General features: G+C 44.1%; 1 protein-coding gene across 1 annotated transcript; it reads left to right on the plus strand.

Moving 5' to 3' along the window:
- Positions 1–455: 455 nt before the first annotated feature.
- Positions 456–20,217, plus strand: LOC139422723 (uncharacterized bromodomain-containing protein 10-like). Its single transcript, XM_071174030.1, has 8 exons — positions 456–2,471; positions 4,040–4,240; positions 4,473–6,013; positions 8,755–8,825; positions 8,924–9,013; positions 14,971–15,086; positions 15,214–15,377; positions 15,696–20,217. Exons 1-8 carry the CDS (start codon positions 1,765–1,767, stop codon positions 18,968–18,970), a joined length of 6,165 nt encoding a protein of 2,054 aa, XP_071030131.1. The 5' UTR covers positions 456–1,764; the 3' UTR covers positions 18,971–20,217.
- The last annotated feature ends 197 nt before the right edge of the window (positions 20,218–20,414 follow it).

Genomic DNA, 20,414 nt, shown 5'->3' on the forward strand with positions numbered 1-20,414 from the left:
AACTTCTTTATTATTTTGTAAAATTTATTTTACCTTTATTTAACTAGGCAAGTCAGTTAAGAACAAATTCTTATTTTCAATGACGGCCTAGGAACAGTGGGTTAACTGACTTGTTCGGTGGCAGAACTTGACTGACTCATCTCAGTCTCACATTAATTGCCGGTGGTAAAATTGACATCTGACATGCTTTTCACCTGTACCTGCTTAAAAAGGCAGGTAATAACTTGAAGAGGACAGGTTGGAATTACAAAGTGTGCTTGCCAAGGCTCATCATCTCTCCTTGTAATCTTAGGGTATACAAATGTGCCTAAAATGCATCAACATTTTGTCTGAACAATTCGTTAACATTGGTAAAGTAATTATATTGCAAGAGGGAAATAAGTCCTCTCTCAGTATTATGAAACCCCAATAAAAAAATCTGTGCCACGCGACTACGTCAGGCAGGGTGTACACTTACACGCACCCAGGACGATGCAAAGAAACGTCGTTCGGGGAATATTTAGTTAGCTAGCTAGCTAGCTAGCATAGCCTGTCTGGTGGAACGGACTCGATACCTGGCTAACTTTGTAGACTGTTCAGTTGAGTTAGAAAGTTCTCTATCTAGATTTATGCTAGTTTAATTTGAAAAAATGTTGAAGTTAGATAACTTACATTAATTGTTAGCTAACCGGCTAACTAGCTTCCCAGCAAGCTTGCTGAATTGATGGATCTTCTCATTTAGCTATCTATCTTTCTAGCTAAACTGGTTTCGTTGGCTCATCATAGCAAGGATTCATCGCTGTGTTGCCTAAAATGTTCCCTGAAAACATTGCATCGGACACTGCAGACGCAGGCCTCTGACTGGAAACAATGAGTTCAATGATAGGCTGTGAAGGAGACACAGCCACACTGCCTGTACAACACCGGCTAACTAGCTGCTAGCTAACAAGTTGGCTAGCTAACTAGCAGTTTGTACCGCTTGTATCGGACGCGACCTTAAAGCGCTGATGTGAGGTATGAGTAATGGCCTTGTAAATTGACCTAGCTATATTTCGAATCTAGACTACCAGCCCCATCAGATAATTTATCAAAACAAAGTTAGACTAGGTAATAGCTATATGGCAAATGTTTAACTTCACGTTGTCTCTTGTCAACTAATGTTTATTAGTTTGTGCTGGATTAGCTAAATAAGCCCAACCTAATACTTTTATGAACAAATAACAATGTTCGCTGTCAAACGAACGTTCATAACGTATCTCACAATGCTGTCTAGTTAACTAAATCATAAGTAGCTAGCTAGGACTAGCTACTGTTTGGCTAGCTAGGTAGTTGGCTAGCTAGGACTAACTACTGTTTGGCTGGCTAGCTAGGACTAACTACTGTTTGGCTGGCTAGCTAGGACTAACTAATGTTTGGCTAGCTAGGTAGCTGGCTGGCTAGCTAGGACTAACTACTGTTTGGCTAGCTAGGTAGCTGGCTAGCTAGGACTAACTACTGTTTGGATGGCTAGGTAGCTGGCTGGCTAGGTAGAACTGTAACGTCAACTCATTCTTGCACGTGCCGGTGAATGTTTTTGAAGAGTCAAAACGAGAAATGACTCAACGTAATTGACAGGATATAATATATCCACTGCCAATTGTGCATTTTTTTTAAAAAGATGGCAAGAAAGCTTACCAATGTTAGGTTGCGGTCAGCTGGTTAGCTAACAAGGTTAGCCACTAAAAGAGTCTGTTTTTTTAGTAGTTAATTAGCTACCTCCTATTGAAATATAGGGCAGCCAGCAACATGAAAGTGCAAACTGAAACCTTTAACCCACCCAAGGTGCCACAAAACGACACAGGGGAGCAGCAAGACTTGTCTGACAAGAAGGACAGCCACAATAGTAATTTATTTTTTCTCAACCGAGACTGTCAGAATGAACTGGGTTCAGGATCTCAGAACCAGAATGTTCACATTGTATCATCATTAGACTCCAAATGGCACAGCACTGAACGCAGCATCAAAGGAGGACTCCGCAATGGAACCTCCCTGGAGAATGTTTATGTTCTTTCCCACAGTAGTTCTACTAATAATCCTGCACTAAGACATGATGGGGTGCCTGAAATCTCAAACGAACTGTCATTGTCAGAGGTCTGCATACCTACCACAGTTACAGTTGAAGAAGACCTTAGCTATGAGTTACAGCAGGCCTATAGGATATTTAATGGCTTTCTTCTGGAAAAGCACAAAGGCATTATGACTCCCTTCTTGCACCCCATTGGCCTTGAAAAACACACTGACTGGGTCAGGGGTCACCTCAAGAAGTCCATGTGTTTCAGAAGGATGGAGGAGAAGTTTGTTAGCCGGGAGTATGAAACAATCACAGAGTTTGTAGCGGACTTCAGGCTAATGCTAGAGAACTGCTACAGGCACCATGGGGTCGACCACTGGATCTCTAAACAGGCACAGAAATTGGAAATAATGCTTGAGCAAAAGTTGACACTGCTGTCAAGGTAAGCCTTACATACACCTACAGTGCATTCAGAAACTATTCAGACACCTTAAATTTTTCCACATTTTGTTATGTTAGTCTTATTCTAAAATGGATTAAATTGTCCCGGGTTTTTAGTTTTTTTTTTGTGCAAATATACAGTCTAAAAAAATAAAACAAATTGAAATATCACATTTACATAAATATTCAGATCCTTTACTCAGAACGTTGTTGAAGCACCTTTGGCAGCGATTACAGCCTTGAATCTTCTTGGGTATGACGCTACTAGCTTGGCACACCTGTGTTTGTAGAGTTTCTCCCGTTCTTCTCTGCAGATCCTCTCAAACTCTGTCTGGTTGTATGGGGAGCGTCGCTGCACAGCTATTTTCAGGTCTCTCCAGAGATGTTTGATCGGGTTCAAGTCCGGGCTCTGGCTGGGTCACTCAAGGACATTCAGAGACTTGTCCCGTAACCACTCCTGTGTTGTCTTGGCTGTGTGCTTAGGGTCGTTGTCCTGTTGGAAGGTGAACCTTTTCCCTTGCCTGAAATCCTGAGCGTTCTGGAGCAGGTTTTCATCAAGGATCCTGACTAGTCTCCATGCTGCTGAAAAACATCCCCATAGTCTGATGCTGCCAGGGATGGTGCCAAGTTTCCTCCAGGCGTGACGCTTGGCATTCAGGCCAATTAATTCAATCTTGGTTTCATCAGACCAAATAATATTTTTTCTCATGTTCCCGAGAGTCCTTTAGGTGCCTTACGGAGGAGAGGTTTCTGTCTGGCCACTACTGTAAAGGCCTGATTGGCTTAGTGCTGCAAAGATGGTTGTCCCATCTCCACAGAGGAACTCGGGAGCTCTGTCAGAGTGACTATGGGGTTCTTGGTCACCTGACTAACGAGGCCCTTCTCCCCCGATTGCTCAGTTTGGCCGGGCGGCCAGCTCTAGGAAGAATCTTGACGATTCCAAGCTTCTTCCATTTAAGAATGATGGAGGCCACTGTGTTCATCAGGACCTTTAATGCTGCTGAAATGTTTTGGTACCCTTCCCCAGATCTGTGCCTCGACAAAATCCTGGCTCGGAGCTCTATGGACAATTCCTTCGACCTCATGGCTTGGTTTTTGCTCAGACGTGCACTGTCAACTGTGGGACCTTATATAGACAGGTGTGTGCCTTTCCAAATCATGTCCAATGAATTGAATTTACCACAGGTGGACTCCAATCAAGTTGTAGAAACATCTCAAGGTTGATCAATGGAAACAGGATGCACCTAAGCTCGATTTCGAGTCTCATAGCAAAGAGTCTGAATACAAAATGTGGGAAATAGTCAATGGATCTGAATACTTTCCGAATGCATGGTGTATATATATTCAAGTATTCATGACACAGCCTACATATTGTACATTCATTCATCCACATTTAAAATGCACACATTCAATGGTATGTATTCTTTCTTCAGTTGCTGTTGTAGTAGTAACTAAAAGTAAAACATTTTCAAACATCAGTAGTGTCTGTTTCATCCAGGACCCTTGATGAAATGACTGGGACCCTAACTAGCCCTATGATGCTGTGTCTGTATCCACCTACCCAACCAGGACGCTGCGAGAGAAGACCACTCTGGCAGTGACCTCCAAGGGTCGTTTGGGGACAGAGGATGAGAGGGGGCCCGTAGGCACCTCTACCAGACGGAGGACAGTGCCTCGCAGCCTGGCTATGATCACAGTGGGGGGAAATGAGTCCATCATGGTCCAGGCACTCAGGCTGGAGGAGCAGCAGAGAGTCAAGGAAGAGAAGAGGTAAGATATGAATGGAATGTTCCAGTGCCTGAGGGTTTTCTATGTTCACACTTCCTCCTTGGTCAGAATAAAACTTGAACATTCCATAGACTGCTTAATCCTGACAACTGTGACAATATAATTACATTAAACATTTAAAATAATTTTTCATTCTGTCTATGACTATGGCTGTGATTGTTTGTGTTTAGTAGGACATCTGGTTCATAAACTCATCCTTCATTTCTGATTGTAGGCAGCGGGAGCTAGATAAGAAGGAGGCGGAGGAGACCTCAGCCAAGGAGGTGGAGGAGTGGGAGTGCACTCTTCTCTCCCAGGCCTCCCAGACCCCCTTGAAGACCATGTGGGAACTCCCTGCCATCGGCCACTTCCTCTGCCTGGCCCAGGCAGCTCTCAACCTCCCAGAGATAGTGTTCTTTGAGCTGGAGCGGTGCCTCCTCATGCCTCGCTGCAGCATCTTCCTCTCCAAGATCATGAGTTCACTTCTTTGCCCGCCCCAGAGGAGCGGGACGCTCCACCGTCGCCCAGCCCTCACCTACTGCCGCTGGGAGTCCGAGCTCCGCCAGAGGGTGCAAGGCTGGTACTATGCCATGGGTACGGCGGAGGACCAGGGGTGGATGGCTGAGCAGCTGGGCCTATCCCATCAGTTCTTCAGGACAGTTGGGGTGGTTAGCCCCCTGGAGGAGAACCCCTTCCATCTCTTACCCTTCATTCAGCGTGTGTGGCTGCTCAAAGGCCTGTGTGACAACGTATACGAGACCCAGAAGGACGTACAGGACGCTGTGCTGGGCCAACCCATCCACGAGTGCCGAGAGTCCATCCTGGGCTACGACGGGAACGAGAACGCCTACATACACTTTCCGCATTTCTGCGGGGCGGACCTACGCATCTACTGCCAGAGTGTCAGCATGCCCTCTGACTTCCCCTTACCAGCTGTCTGGGTGAAGAGGGTGGAGCCTGACGAGGGGCTATCAGAGGACTCTGAGCACCTGGTTTCAATGGAGGAGGAGTCAGAGGAGAAACTTAGTTCTGACAGACAGAGTAGTGGGAGGGTTAAAGGGGACATGTGCAGGGGTGGAACTGGGCAATTTCACACACGGGGAGTGGAGGATGAGGAGGACTGTAAGCCTACTAATCAGAACAGACTCACTGGCTCAACTGGGCCCTCTTCAACTATCAAGGACTTAGTGGGCAGAGGGAGTGTGAAGGAAGAGCCACAGGAATTGGAATATAGGCCTAATAGACGAATGGTGAAGCAGGAAGAGGGATCAGACGTATCATCAGGGTCATGTGAGCCGCGTCTCAGTGTGGGGGAACACTGCTATACAGGGAAGTCCCCTGCTCGCCCTGCTAGGGCAACATATACCAGCAGGCCTGGTGTTACTATACCCATGAGACTGACTGATGTCTGTGTTAAAGTGGACAGGAACGAACTCTCTGAGGGACAAAGATGTTGTCCAAAATGTTTCTCCGAAATGGGGACAAAGTCACAGGACAACCATTGCTGCCATTGTGCCACAGACAAGAAATCAACAACGTCACCCTCTGGTGCTGGCCACCCACGCAAGGTGAACGTGACAGAGAATAGGATAGACAGGATTCGGGCTAAGAAAATGAAAAGGAAGAAAGCGAGGGAATTGGGGGAACTATGTGCAGCAGGTGGGCAGCGCAGATCAGACAGGAGCCCACTCTGTAAGGCCAAGGCAGCTAAATCCACTGTCAGGAGAGCTGCGACCACCATCAAGAGAAAGGACAAGAGGAAAAAACGAAAAATGGGTAAGGAAAAGGAATAACTGTCTTGTAAATCAATATTTGACGTTTTGTTAGGCTAAATTAGGCCTATGTAAAATCACAGCTGAGAGACTTGGTACTTGTTCAATGATGATGTATGGCTGTCCCCAACCCCCCAAAAATAAATCTTGGTCGACCAAGAGTCATCTGTTCTTTCGAGCAATCGATTTTTAAATGTGTATTTTTCCATTTAGACACATCCTATGTGTGTTAATCAAATCAACTATATTCACTGAGCTTGTCTGATGCTTTATGCACACTGTTTGATTAAATAATTAAGACGCATAAATGACTAGAGGGAGTCCGACCAGCAATTGATTTGATTGTGCCTGGCCAGGCTCAGACTTGCTGCACTGTGGTAAAAAACATGACAGCGGGTGACTGTGTGACGAGCAACCGTTTCTCTCTCCTCCCTGTTGCAGCGACCACCACAGAACATCAACAGTGTTTATCATGCTGTCTGTGTTGCTGAAGCTGTAACATAATTACAGACATTTCTGACTGAGAAGTTTTGTTACAGAAATCCCTCATTTGTTTAGGAAAAACATTCCCTATTCCCTCAACCCCTTTGCTCTCTCTACGTGACACGTATGCATCTCATGCATGTTAACGACAGGGCCTGACCTATAGCATATCATAATCACATCAATAAATTGGTTACAACAAACTCTGAACACCGTAACAGCAAAATGGATGCAGAGGATGTGACAAACTGGAGATGGGGGAATGTGTACTGGTTTCTCAGGAAGTAAAGGGGAAGTCAGATGTGTGGAATAAATGTGACTAGTTGTTAAATACTGGAGATGAAGAAAAAGAAGGTAAGGAACAAGCTTTGTCTGCGTATTATGTTTCCAAACAGATGCTGTTAGATTACAATAAACCTTTTCTGACTGTTTGGAACAGTTTAAACAACACTAAATAAATTATAAGCATACCAGAGTCTGTTGTAATGTTTTTTTTGTCAAGCCTTTATTACAGAAAAGACTAAAAACAGTCTCATTCACTCGTGAATGCAATTTCCCGAAATGGATTGGTTTATTTATTATTTAAGCTAATTATTCCAGACTCGCTTTATTTTATTTTAAAACTAAAATGCTTGATTATATTTTAAATCATGAATGACTCGTATGCTGTGTGATGACCTGAACAAATTAATGAATGAATGAATGATCGATTGATACAGTAGCCTACAGTATATAAGCACGTTTTAGTGATGGACTGTTCCATCACCAAGGCCTCCACAATGGATTAGTCCACTCAGACAGGCGTGAATCAGACAGCTGTCTTGTACACCATTTTTATAAATCAAATCAAATTGTATTTGTCACATGCGCTGAATACAGTGAAATGCGTACTTACAAGCCCTTAACCAACAGTGCATTTAAGAAAATACCCCCCAAAAAGTAAGAGATAAGAATAACAAATATTTAAATAGCAGCAGTAAATAACAATATCAGGGCTATATACAGGGGTACCGGTATTGTACATGTAGGTAGTTATTAAAGTGACTATGCAAAGATAATAACAGAGAGTAGCAGCAGTGAAGAAGGGGGGGGGGGGCAATGCAAATAGTCTGGGTAGCCATTTGATTAGATGTACAGGAGTCTTATGGCTTGGGGGGTAGAAGCTGTTTAGAAACCTCTTGGACCAAGACTTGGCGCTCCTGTACCGCTTGCCGTGCGGTAGCAAGGAGAACAGTCTATTAGGGTGGCTGGAGTCTGACAATTTTTAGGGCCTTCCTCTGACACCGCCTGGTATAGAGGTCCGGGATGGCAGGAGGCTTGGCACCAGTGATGTACTGGGCTGTACTGCTTATTCCTCCTGTTCCTGTTGTCCACAATCATCTCCTTTGTCTTGATCATGTTGAGGGAAAGGTGTCCAAATTTCAGATTTTTGCTATGTCTTTGTGAGATGCGGTGTGGGTGACCAGATGATATCTGCATGTGTATTTCCCACCGTAAAGCATGGAGGAGGAGGTGTTAGGGTGTGGGGGTTCTTTGCTGTTAACACTGTCTGTCATTTATTTAGAATTCAAAGGCACACTTAACCAGCATGGCTTCCACAACATTCTGCAGCAATACGCCATCCCATCTGGTTTGGGCTTAGTGGGACTATCATTTGTTTTTCAACGTGACAATGACCCAACACACCTCCAGGCTGTGTAAGGGCTATTTGACCAAGAAGGAGAGTGATGGAATGCTGCATCAGATGACCTGGCCTCCACAATCACCCGACCTCAACCCAATTGAGATGGTTTGGGATGACTTGGACCGCAGAGTGAAGGAAAAGGAGCCAACAATTGCTCAGCATATGTGGGAACTCCTTCAAGACTGTTGGGAAAGCATTCCAGGTCAAGCTGGTTGAGAGAATGCCAAGAGTGTGCAAAGGGTGGCTATTTGAGGAATCTCAAATATAAAATATTTGTTTAACAGTTTTTTATTTTTTGGTTACTACATGTGTTATTTCATATTTTTGATGTCGTCGCTATTATTCTACAATGTAGAAAATAGTACAAATAAAGGCTCTTGAATGAGTAGGTGTCAACTTTTGACTGGTACTATATGTAATGTATGTTGCAACTGCTCGACTAATGAAATCTCGGTCGACCAAACAATCAACCAGTCGACTAAACTGGGTCAGCCCTAAAGAGATGTAATCTTGTTTATAATGCTTTGCCCCCCCCTTGTCTGAATTACTCAATAGAATAATCTTCTTCCCCTTCGCAGGAAGAAAGCTTAAGTCCAGGAAGCTGGCTTCAAAAAAGAAACCTCAACTCCCAGTTCAACCTGCATTCAGGGTAAACCCCACAGTTTGTTTGTTTTTGATGCAAAATATGGAATATGAATTGATATGCAATTTGAATCCATGAGTGCTGATTTGTCCCTCGCTCTTCAGTTGGTGTGCACCAGTCTAGAGGAGCTGAGGGAACTCATCAGTAGGACGGAGGATGAACTGGATGAGCTGGAGAGCACCAAAAAGAGATCTGTTAGTAAAGTAATAAAATACATTTTATTTAGGAATTTTGATTGTGCTGTATCAAAAATACATTATAAACAGATAACTATTACATACAGTATGGAAGGATTACATCGATACAGATTTTTAAAAAATGAATGCAGAAACACGTGTGTGTGTGTCTATATATATATATATATACAGTGCCTTGCGAAAGTATTCAGCAACCTTGAACTTTGCGACCTTTTGCCACATTTCAGGCTTCAAACATAAAGATATAAAACTGTATTTTTTTGTGAAGAATCAACAACAAGTGGGACACAATCATGAAGTGGAACGACATTTATTGGATATTTCAACCTTTTTTAACAAATCAAAAACTGAAAAATTGGGCGTGCAAAATTATTCAGCCCCCTTAAATTAATACTTTGTAGCGCCACCTTTTGCTGCGATTACAGCTGTAAGTCACTTGGGGTATGTCTCTATCAGTTTTGCACATCGAGAGACTGACAATTTTTTCCCATTCCTCCTTGCAAAACAGCTCGAGCTCAGTGAGGTTGGATGGAGAGCATTTGTGAATAGCAGTTTTCAGTTCTTTCCACAGATTCTCGATTGGATTCAGGTCTGGACTTTGACTTGGCCATTCTAACACCTGGATATGTTTATTTTTGAACCATTCCATTGTAGATTTTGCTTTATGTTTTGGATCATTGTCTTGTTGGAAGACAAATCTCTGTCCCAGTCTCAGGTCTTTTGCAGACTCCATCAGGTTTTCTTCCAGAATGGTCCTGTATTTGGCTCCATCCATCTTCCCATCAATTTTAACCATCTTCCCTGTCCCTGCTGAAGAAAAGCAGGCCCAAACCATGATGCTGCCACCACCATGTTTGACAGTGGGGATGGTGTGTTCAGCTGTGTTGCTTTTACGCCAAACATAACGTTTTGCATTGTTGCCAAAAAGTTCAATTTTGGTTTCATCTGACCAGAGCACCTTCTTCCACATGTTTGATGTGTCTCCCAGGTGGCTTGTGGCAAACTTTAAACAACACTTTTTATGGATATCTTTAAGAAATGGCTTTCTTCTTGCCACTCTTCCATAAAGGCCAGATTTGTGCAATATACGACTGATTGTTGTCCTATGGACAGAGTCCCACCTCAGCTGTAGATCTCTGCAGTTCATCCAGAGTGATCATGGGCCTCTTGGCTGCATCTCTGATCAGTCTTCTCCTTGTATGAGCTGAAAGTTTAGAGGGACGGCCAGGTCTTGGTAGATTTGCAGTGGTTTGATACTCCTTCCATTTCAATATTATCGCTTGCACAGTGCTCCTTGGGATGTTTAAAGCTTGGGAAATATTTTTGTATCCAAATCCGGCTTTAAACTTCTTCACAACAGTATCCCGGACCTGCCTGGTGTGTTCCTTGTTCTTCATGATTCTCTCTGCGCTTTTAACGGACCTCTGAGACTATCACAGTGCAGGTGCATTTATACGGAGACTTGATTACACACAGGTGGATTGTATTTATCATCATTAGTCATTTAGGTCAACATTGGATCATTTAGAGATCCTCACTGAACTTCTGGAGAGAGTTTGCTGCACTGAAAGTAAAGGGGCTGAATAATTTTGCACGCCCAATTTTTCAGTTTTTGATTTGTTAAAAAAGTTCGAAATATCCAATAAATGTCGTTCCACTTCATGATTGTGTCCCACTTGTTGTTGATTCTTCACAAAAAAATACAGTTTTATATCTTTATGTTTGAAGCCTGAAATGTGGCAAAAGGTCGCAAAGTTCAAGGGGGCCGAATACTTTCGCAAGGCACTGTGTATATATATATATATATACAGTTGAAGTCAGAAGTTCAATACACCTTAGCCAAATACATTTGAACTTGGTTTTTCACAATACCTGACATTTTAGTTCTAGTAAAAATTCCCTGTCTTAGGTCAGTTAGGATCACCACTTTATTGTAAGAATGTGAAATGTCAGAATAATAGTAGAGTGATTTATTTCAGCTTTTATATCTTTCTTCACATTCCCAGTGGGTCAGACGTTTACATATACTCAATTAGTATTTGGTAGCATTGCCTTTAAATTGTTTAACGTGGGTCAAACATTTCGGGTAGCCTTTCACAAGCTTCCCACTATAAGTTGGGTGAATTTTGGTCCATTTCTCCTGACAGAGCTGGTGTAACTGAGTCAGGTGTGTAGGCCTCCTTGCTTGCGCACACTTTAGTTCTGCCCACAAATTTTCTATAGGATTGAGGTCAGGGCTTTGTGATGGCCACTCCAATACCTTGACTTTGTTGTCCTTAAGCCATTTTGCCACAACTTTGGAAGTATGCTTTGTGTCATTGTCCATTTGGAAGACCCATTTGCGACCAAGCTGTAACTTCCTGACTGATGTCTTAAGATGTTGCTTCAATATATCCACATCATTTTCCTACCTCATGATGCCATCTATTTTGTGAAGTGTACCAGTTCCTCCTGCAGCAAAGCACCCCCACAATATGAGGCTGCCACCCCCATGCTTTACGGTTGGGATGGTGTTCTTTGGCTTGCAAGCCTCCCCCTTTTTCCTCCAAACATAACGATGGTCATTATGGCCAAACAGTTCTATTTTTGTTTCATGAGACCAGAGGACATTTCTCCAGAAAGTACCATCTTTGTCCCCATGTGCAGTTGCAAACCTTAGTCTGGCTTTTTTAATGGCGGTTTTGGAGCAGTGGCTTCTTCCTTGCTTATCGGCCTTTTAGGTTATGTCGATATAGGACTCGTTTTACTGTGGATATAGATACTTTTGTACCCGTTTCCTCCAGAATCTTCACAAGGTCCTTTGCTGTTGTTCTGGGATTGATTTGCACTTTTCGCACCAAAGTACGTTCATTGATAGGAGACAGTACGTGTCTCCTTCCCGAGCGGTATGATGGCTGCGTGGTCCCATGGTGTTTATACTTGCATACTATTGTTTGTACAGATGAACGTTGTACCTTCAGGCGTTTGGAAATTGCTCCCAAGGATGAACCAGACTTGTGAAGATCTACAATTATTTTCTGAGGTCTTGGCTGATTTCTTTTGTTTTTCCCATGGGGTCAAGCAAAGAGGCACTGATTTTGAAGGTAGGCCTTGAAATACATCCACAGGTACACCTCCAATTGACTCAAATGATGTCAATTAGCCTACCAGAAGCTTCTAAAGCCATGACATCCTTTTCTGGAATTTTCCAAGCTGTTTAAAGGTACAGTCAACTTAGTGTATGTAAACTTCTGACCCACTGGAATTGTGATACAGTGAATTATAAGTGAAATAATCTGTCTGTAAACAATTGTTGGAACAATGACTTGTCATGCACAAAGTAGATGTCCTAACCGACTTGCCAAAACTATAGTTAACATGAAATTTGTGGAGTGGTTGAAAAACTAGTTATAATGACTCCAACCTAAGTGTATGTAAACTTCAAAAGTTTGGGGTCACTTCGAAATGTCCTTGTTTTTAAATAAAATCACACTTTTTTTGTCCATTAAAATAACTTCAGAAATAATGGGAAACAGATGCCTCACAAGTCCTCAACTGGCAGCTTCATTAAATAGTAAAACACCAGTCTCAACGTCAACAGTTAAGAGGCGACTCCGGGATTCAAAGAAAAAGCCACATCTCAGACTGGCTAACAAAAGATTAAGATGGGCAAAAGAACACAGACACTGGACAGAGGAACTCTGCCTAGAAGGCCAGCATCCCGGAGTCGCCTCTTCACCTCTTGACGTTGAGACTGGTGTTTTGCGGGTACTATTTAATGAATTTGCCAGTTGAAGACTTGTGAGGCGTCTGTTTCTCAAACTAGACACTTGTACTTGTTCTCTTGTTCACTTGTGCACCGGGGCCTCCCACTCCTCTTCTATTCTGGTTAGAGTCCGTTTGCTCTGTTCTGTGAAGGGAGTAGTAAACAGCGTTGTACAAGACCTTCAGTTTCTTGGCAATTTCTCACATGGACTAGCCTTCATATCCCAGAACAGGAATAGACTGACGAGTTTCAGAAATAAGTTCTTTGTTTGTTGCCATTTTGAGCCTGTATTCGAACCCACAAATGCTGATGCTCCGGATACTCACGTAGTCTAAAGAAGGACAGTTTTATTGCTGCTTTAATCAGAACAACAGTTTTCTGCTGTGCTAACATAATTGCAAAAGGGTTTTCAATGATCAATTAGCCTTTTAAAATGATAAACTTGTATTAGCTAACACAATGTGCCATTGGAACACAGGAGTGATGTTTGCTGATAAGGGCCTCTGTATTCCATAAAAAATATGTTGTTTACTGCTAAAATAGTCATTTATAACATAATCAAGGTCTACACTGTATTTCTGATCTATGTTATTTTAATGGACAAAAAACAAAGACATTTCTAAGTGATTCCAAACTTTTGAACGGTGGTGTGTATATATATGGATTGTCTACTATGAGAGGGAGAATACAAAATACAGTGGTGTGTGTGTATGTATATATAAACTCAGCAAAAAAAAGAAACGTCCCTTTTTCAGGGCCCTGTCTTTCAAAGATAATACGTAAAAATCTAAATAACTTCACAGATCTTCATTGTAAAGGGTGTAAACACTGTTTCCCATGCTTATTGTAATGGGTTTAAACACTGTTTCCCATGCTTATTGTAATGGGTTTAAACACGGTTTCCCATGCTTGTTGTAATGGGTTTAAACACGGTTTCCCATGCTTGTTCAATGAACCATAAAGAATTCATGAACATGCACCTGTGGACAGTCGTTAAGACACTAACAGCTTACAGACGGTAGGCAATTAAGGTCGCAGTTATGAAAACTTAGGACACTAAAGATGCCTTGCTACTGACTCTGAAAAACACCAAAAGAAAGTTACCCAGGGTCCCTGCTCATCTGCGTGAAGGCTTGCTGCAAGGAGGCATGAGGACTGCAGATGTGGCCAGGGCAATAAATTGCAATGTCCGTACTGTGAGACGCCTAAGACAGCGCTACAGGGAGACGGGATGGACAGCTGATCGTCCTCGCAGTGGCAGACCATGTGTAACAGCACCTGCACAGAATCGGTACATCCGAACATCACACCTGCGGGACAGGTGGAGTGTCCGTCATGGTCTGGGGTGGTGTCACAGCATCATCGGATTGAGCTTGTTATCATTCAAATCAAATTTATTTATATAGCCCTTCGTACATCAGCTGATATCTCAAAGTGCTGTACAGAAACCCAGCCTAAAACCCCAAACAGCAAGCAATGCAGGTGTAGAAGCACGGTGGCTAGGATTGCAGGCAATCTCAACGCTGTGCGTTACAGGGAAGAAATCATCCTCCCTCATGTGGTACCCTTCCTGCAGGCTCATCCTGACATGACCCTCCAGCATGACAATGCCACCAGCCATACTGCTCATTGTGTGCGTGATTTCCTGCAAGACAGGAATGTCAGTGTTCTGCCATGGCCAGCGAAGAGTTCGGATCTCAATCCCATTGAGCACGTCTGGGACCTGTTGGATCGGAGGGTGAGGGCTAGGGCCGTTCCCCCCAGAAATGCCTGGGAACTTGCAGATGCCTTGGTGAAAGAGTGGGGTAATGTCTCACAGCAATTCCTGGCAAATCTGGTGCAGTCCATGAGGAGGAGATGTACTGCTGTACTTAATGCAGCTGGTGGCCACACCAGATACTGACTATTACTTTTGATTTTGACCTCCCCTTGTTCAGGGACACATTATTCCATTTCTGTTAGTCACATGTCTGTGGGACTTGTTCAGTTTATGTCTCAGTTGTTGAATCTTATGTTGATACAAATATTTATACATGTTAAGTTTGCTGAAAATAAACGCAGTTGACCGTGAGAGGACTTTCTTTTTTTTGCTGAGTTTATAGATATGGATTGTCTACTATGAGAGGGAGAATAGAGAATACGGTATGTGCTCTCAACCATTGGGCTTTTTAAAATTCTTGATGTTGTGTGTTTTTGTTTGTTTTTACAGGGAAGGTGGTGCTTCAGGAAAGAAGCCGTGAAAGATCTGCACATCACTCTCATACGGCTGCTCAACGAGCTCTCCCCATGGGAACCCAAACTGGTCAAGGCTTTCCATAGGAACAGGTATCACCACTCGCCTGAAAGCGGTTATAATATCAGAAAACTATGTTTACAAAACACGTCTAGCATAACACATCATTGACTCCTCGATGGCTTTTATTTTTAATTTTGACGTAATCTTTCCCCACAGGCTACGTTTGAAAAAGGATTTTGACGACTTCAAAAAGCACCCTGACTATGACAACTTTGTCAGAGAGGATGTGGATAGAAGCACCTCGTTCACTGAAAACACCAGACTGACTGAAGAGGAGGAACAGCAGGATCAGACTGTTCAGAGGATCCTGTGGGCGGAAGGTAACTTGTGTTTTATTTGTGGGTGAAGTGCAGTAAGACATTATGGAAAAGCATATAATGTGTAGGCTATTTATTATAAATTGCATTGAAATCACAAAACGATTTGTATCAGGGTAGCCTAGTGGTTAGAGCGTTGGACTAGTAACCGGAAGGTTGCAAGTTCAAACCCCCGAGCTGACAAGGTACAAATCTAGGCCGTCATTGTAAATAAGAATTTGTTCTTAACTGACTTGCCTAGTTAAATAAAGGTAAAATAAAATCAGTAAAATCATTGTCAGTGCAAGTTGACATACATTGAATGTCTCTCTTTTTTTCCAGAGGACTCAGGGCAGTTTGGAACAGAGGCATTGAGAGGCAGCTTCACTGTGGTAACCAGACAAGAGATGTTGACCTTGAACGAGCACAGGCCTTCCACTCGGGGCTTGAAGCGTCTGCAGAGTGATTTAGATGAGAACTCAAGCCTCATTAAGAGAGGCAGGATGAACAGTGACGAACTGACGACTTCCCCTGAAGCTGAAGTGGAAAACAGATCCAGGGAAGCGAATCCAGCAGGACAGCAGGTTGGAGAAACAAGCCCAGTGGTTATAACTACTCCGGTGGCTGGTGTCCAAAGGACTCACAAACCCATTCAGCTAAATACCCTGCTGGCCAAGAGTGTTGGTGATAAAGTTACTTTAATTAATCATCAGCCAGGTGTTATCAGCCATGTTGGTCAGGCTCATAGCTTAGCCTGTGCTTCTTCCCTGCAAGCTACCAAACTTAAATATTCTTTACCACAAAGCTCTCAACAGTTACCGCAACCAACAACACCCACACCTAAACACACACAGATGTCCCATACCACGCCCATACCAAAGACCCCCGTACAGGTTGTCTACAAGATGCCCGAGGGCATGGGTCTGGTCAGGAAAGCTGGAAGCCCTATGGAAATCGCAGTGCAGCCAATTCTGGACCAGAAAACGAGGGATAAGCTAATGCAGCAAGTGGTCATCCTTCCTTCGAACTTGCTCATTCAAAAGTCAGAGGGTCAGAGTCACCCCCAGCAACCAAGGACAATCCAGGTCCCAGCCTCCAAAGCGCCCACTCCACTGTCACAAAGCTCTGGATTCACCATGCCGCAAAGTCATGACAACCGGATCCCCATACAACAAGTGGCACCGCTAAAGGGAGGTACATCCTCTCCTACCATCTCCCCTAGGTTGCAGACAACCTCTCTTACAACATGCTACAAGGTTGTCCAACTCCCTGGTCCGAAAGTGAGTAGCACTACCCAAAATGTTATACCAAATAGATCACCATCCAACCCCACTAGTACAGCTTTTACTGATCCCAGTAAACCTCTGGACCCTAAACAAGAGCTGAAGACCGTGTGTATAAGGGACTCGCAGTCCATCCTAGTCACCACTAGGGGGGGCAACACTGGAGTAGTCAAGGTGCAGACGTCCGATCAGAGTACATCTGGTTTGTTACCTGCCAGTCCCGTCATCATCTCTCCACAGTTCAAAGCCTTCCTGGTGTCCAAGACCTCTCCACCTGCTGCCCCCACGGTCCCAGTGGCCAAAAGCGCGACTGTAGCCCGGGCACAATTAGGACCGTCACCATTACGGCCTTCAACTGTCACGAGTTCAACAACTGCACGCCAGTCTTCGATCACTGCTGGCATTCAGGCCACAGGTCAGACAGCGGGCTCTGCTGTTACCGTTGCTGTAAACCAGGGCTGCAACGTCTCATCTACAGTTGCTGTGAACTCACAGCTACCTAAAAGCATCATCACTGTACCTGGTAACCCAGCAGGCGCCACCCAGACGTCTCTTGTCCAGGTTGTCACTAAACCTGTTTTGAAAAGGGTATGTCCAGATGAGAGGTCCCCATTCACTAAGTTCATCCTGGTCTCTCCCTCGTCCAACATCACATCTATGGCTGCAACCAAAGTCCCTTCCACTACAGCTCCCTCCGCTCTTCCAGGGCAAAGGTTGATGTTCATCAGCCAATCACCAGCCCAGGCATCCCACGCAACATGTAGCATTTCAAGACAGGTTTCAGTGTCTGGGGCACAATCCCTGGCCACGTCAATACCCAATGAAGCAATGAAGATCGGACTCAACTTTCGTCAAGCTATCAGCAGTGCAAACTTCGGAGCCTTGAATAAGGTCCAGCGCATCAATCTGCTTCCACAACAGGCAAGTGCACTTGCACAATCTACTTTAAAATGTACATCTGTGTCTGGCACACAGGCAGCACTTCTTACAACCACGTCGTCTCACCTTATCACTAGCACTGCACATTTGCCCTCTTCCACACGCCTGACTGGATCTCAAATACAAGGCATCCCTTCGTCCTCTGTGATCCCCAATCTAAGCAAGGTAACTGGGCAACCACGGTCTTCGATAATCAGAGGTTTAATCACCAGCAAACCACAACTACCAGTGCCGGTCACTACACCGCTAGGCCTTGTCAAAACATCCCCTCTCATACCATCGGCCCAGGTTTCTCAGTCTCACCACTCTCACTGTGTAAGCGGGGTCACCACACCTCCTCAAATAAGTACTCCACAGTCTCCAATTGCCACTAGATCCACTCATCAGTCCACTCCAGTGCGGCCGGCTGGTAATACCAATCCTGTCACCAGCACCACCACTACAACTGTGCAACAGAAGATTGTCATTAACACCCCTGCACCGCTTGCAGGCGGCACACAGATTCTGCTCAACAACACCCGTTTTGTTGTTCCCCCTCAAGGCCTTGGGCCTGGCCAGCATGTCCTCATAATATCCAGCCCTGCAGTGCCTGTGGCAGCTCCTAGTCCCAGGGGAGCGAGCCCAACGACCGGTGTCCCACGAGGGCCAACGTTACCTGGGTTAGCCACGCCTGCACATGGCCCCAGAATGACGCACCAGCCTCAACAAGCAGCACTTAGATCACTAACCCTGGCAGCGCCGTCCGCTGAGAAAGTTGGACCCTCTTTCCCAGTTTCTTTCACTGTCCCTCGCCAGACGATGGAGATTCGAGCTCCACTATCGGTCACCAGCACCACCACCAACTGTTCTCCACCAGTTTTACACCGGCTCCCTGCTCCGGCCACCATACTCACTGGCCTAGCTAATGTGGTGGCAGCTCCATCTTTAACTCAACCGGAAGGGATGGGCAGCTTGTCACTCTCCTCCGTGCCAGCAAGTCCCAGCCCAGCTCAAACAGCAGAAGTTCTACAGAGCCCATCAAAGCAGCTCCCTTTGAACACAGGACTTGGGATCAACTACGCACCACTCACAACACAGCAGTTAACGTCATTCATGCAACCTATGGGAGCGGTCTCCACACGGACGCAGGTCCTACCGACGGTAGCTGTTCCGCCGATAGGGAGCACCTTCTCCAGGATGCAGTCTCTACCTGTGGTGACTGTACCGCTCCTTGGGGGTGCCTTCGGTAGCAAAACATCTCCTGTGGCAACTGTGCCTCCATCCAACAGCACTGTAATCATGACACCTGCTCAACCTGTCAGGACGGTGATGTCGGCAGAGACTATCCGCATGCCCATTGCTTTATCCAATCCTTGGCAGCAGCAGATACTGGGCCTAGGCAAGCGCCCTTTGTAAGCTTCACAGGTGCCTGCATTAGCAGTGCAAACAACCAGCCCCACCACCAAGCTACTAGTGAGTCCTGATGGGGCTGTTTTAAACACGGTTAGAGGCGCTACTGCCAACACAGGCCTGCCAGAGATGGCTAACAAGCCTTTGGCTACGTTGATTGTAACTCCGAAATCTACTGGGAGAGTGCTGCCCCTGCCTCCTGTAAATACTGACAATCCCTGGATGCCTACCCAGGCTGACAGAAGTGGCCCTATCAACTGAAGGACTGAAAGCCAGTAGCATTGTCTGTGATGAAGAAGACACAGCAAACTTTGTGTTCTGGAACGCATCTAGAACATTCTAGAATATTTTTGGTAGAAGGTGGGAGTCGGTTGAGAAACTGCCTGGTTGAGCTGTATTTTTACTTTGCATATCTAAGTGTGTTTAAAGATGCACTATGCAGAAATGGCTCCGTCATTTGCTGGTTGCTAAAATTCTAATAGTTCCCCTAGTTTGAGTTTGTGGCAAAACAAGCGAGTATAGTGTAGAGAATCATATTACCATCTAAACTGCTGTGAAATATCTTTTCCATAACTAAAAATATTGTATTTTCAGCTGTTTGACGCAAAAACAAAACTTAGGAACGGGAAGCATAGAGAGAGCACACATGGAACAGATCTACCGCTTCTTAGACTTGCTTTCAATAAGAATGGCAGATCTATGACGCATTTCTATGTGAATTTGGTCAGGTTACCCCAAAAGTGACATATTGCAGCCTTAAGCGACGCTAGATAAACCTCTATAGCTGACTCAAACTATTTGCTCAAGAAATGTTTGTGGCAATGTATTTGTGATGGGTTTTCTATTTCTTAAAGCAAACAGCATTTTAGGGTTTCCTTCTCACAAAGTTTGAAGATCAATTTGGACATTTTTTTTATTTAAAAAAAACAGCCTCTTTCTTGGCCAGTAATAAATATGTTGTAAATTGGTTTGAAGTTTGAAGGGTAGACAATTTGATTTGAATGTGATTGTAATACGTTTCATTGACATGAATTATTATTTTGAAATTATATTTTAATTCCTTAGATTGGAACAACACTTGTTTTTATTCTGTCTACCACACTCTTAGGTCTTTCCCTCTGACCTGTTGTATACGTTCTTCCGATGTGTTGCCTACTCGAGGCATGTCGGTGTCTACATTTTACATTGGTGTCTACATTGGTTCAATCTTATTTCCATCAACTCTTTGGAAAATAAACTGCTATTTCACATGATTGAAATGCAACTTCTAAATGATTTATTGAAATGTTGAAGCCCATATATATATATATATATATATATATATATTATTTTTGTTCCTACCATATAGATTTTTCCAAGTATTTAGTTGGTACATTTTCATTGCATAACTGTGGACATTTCTGCTTGGAAATAACTGGTGTAACTGTCCTACAGAGAGGGTTTTGTGGTG

The sequence above is a fragment of the Oncorhynchus clarkii genome, chromosome 12 (genome assembly GCF_045791955.1).
Source record: "Oncorhynchus clarkii lewisi isolate Uvic-CL-2024 chromosome 12, UVic_Ocla_1.0, whole genome shotgun sequence".
NCBI lineage: Eukaryota > Metazoa > Chordata > Actinopteri > Salmoniformes > Salmonidae > Oncorhynchus > Oncorhynchus clarkii.

Bases quoted from the DNA above. Each gene is read 5' to 3' on its own strand.
- LOC139422723 (XM_071174030.1), top strand. From the start codon at position 1,765: ATGAAAGTGCAAACTGAAACCTTTAACCCACCCAAGGTGCCACAAAAC. The intron at 8,826-8,923 runs GTAAACCCCACA...CTCGCTCTTCAG, and splicing joins CAGTTCAACCTGCATTCAGG to TTGGTGTGCACCAGTCTAGA. The intron at 9,014-14,970 runs GTTAGTAAAGTA...TTGTTTTTACAG, and splicing joins AGAGCACCAAAAAGAGATCT to GGAAGGTGGTGCTTCAGGAA.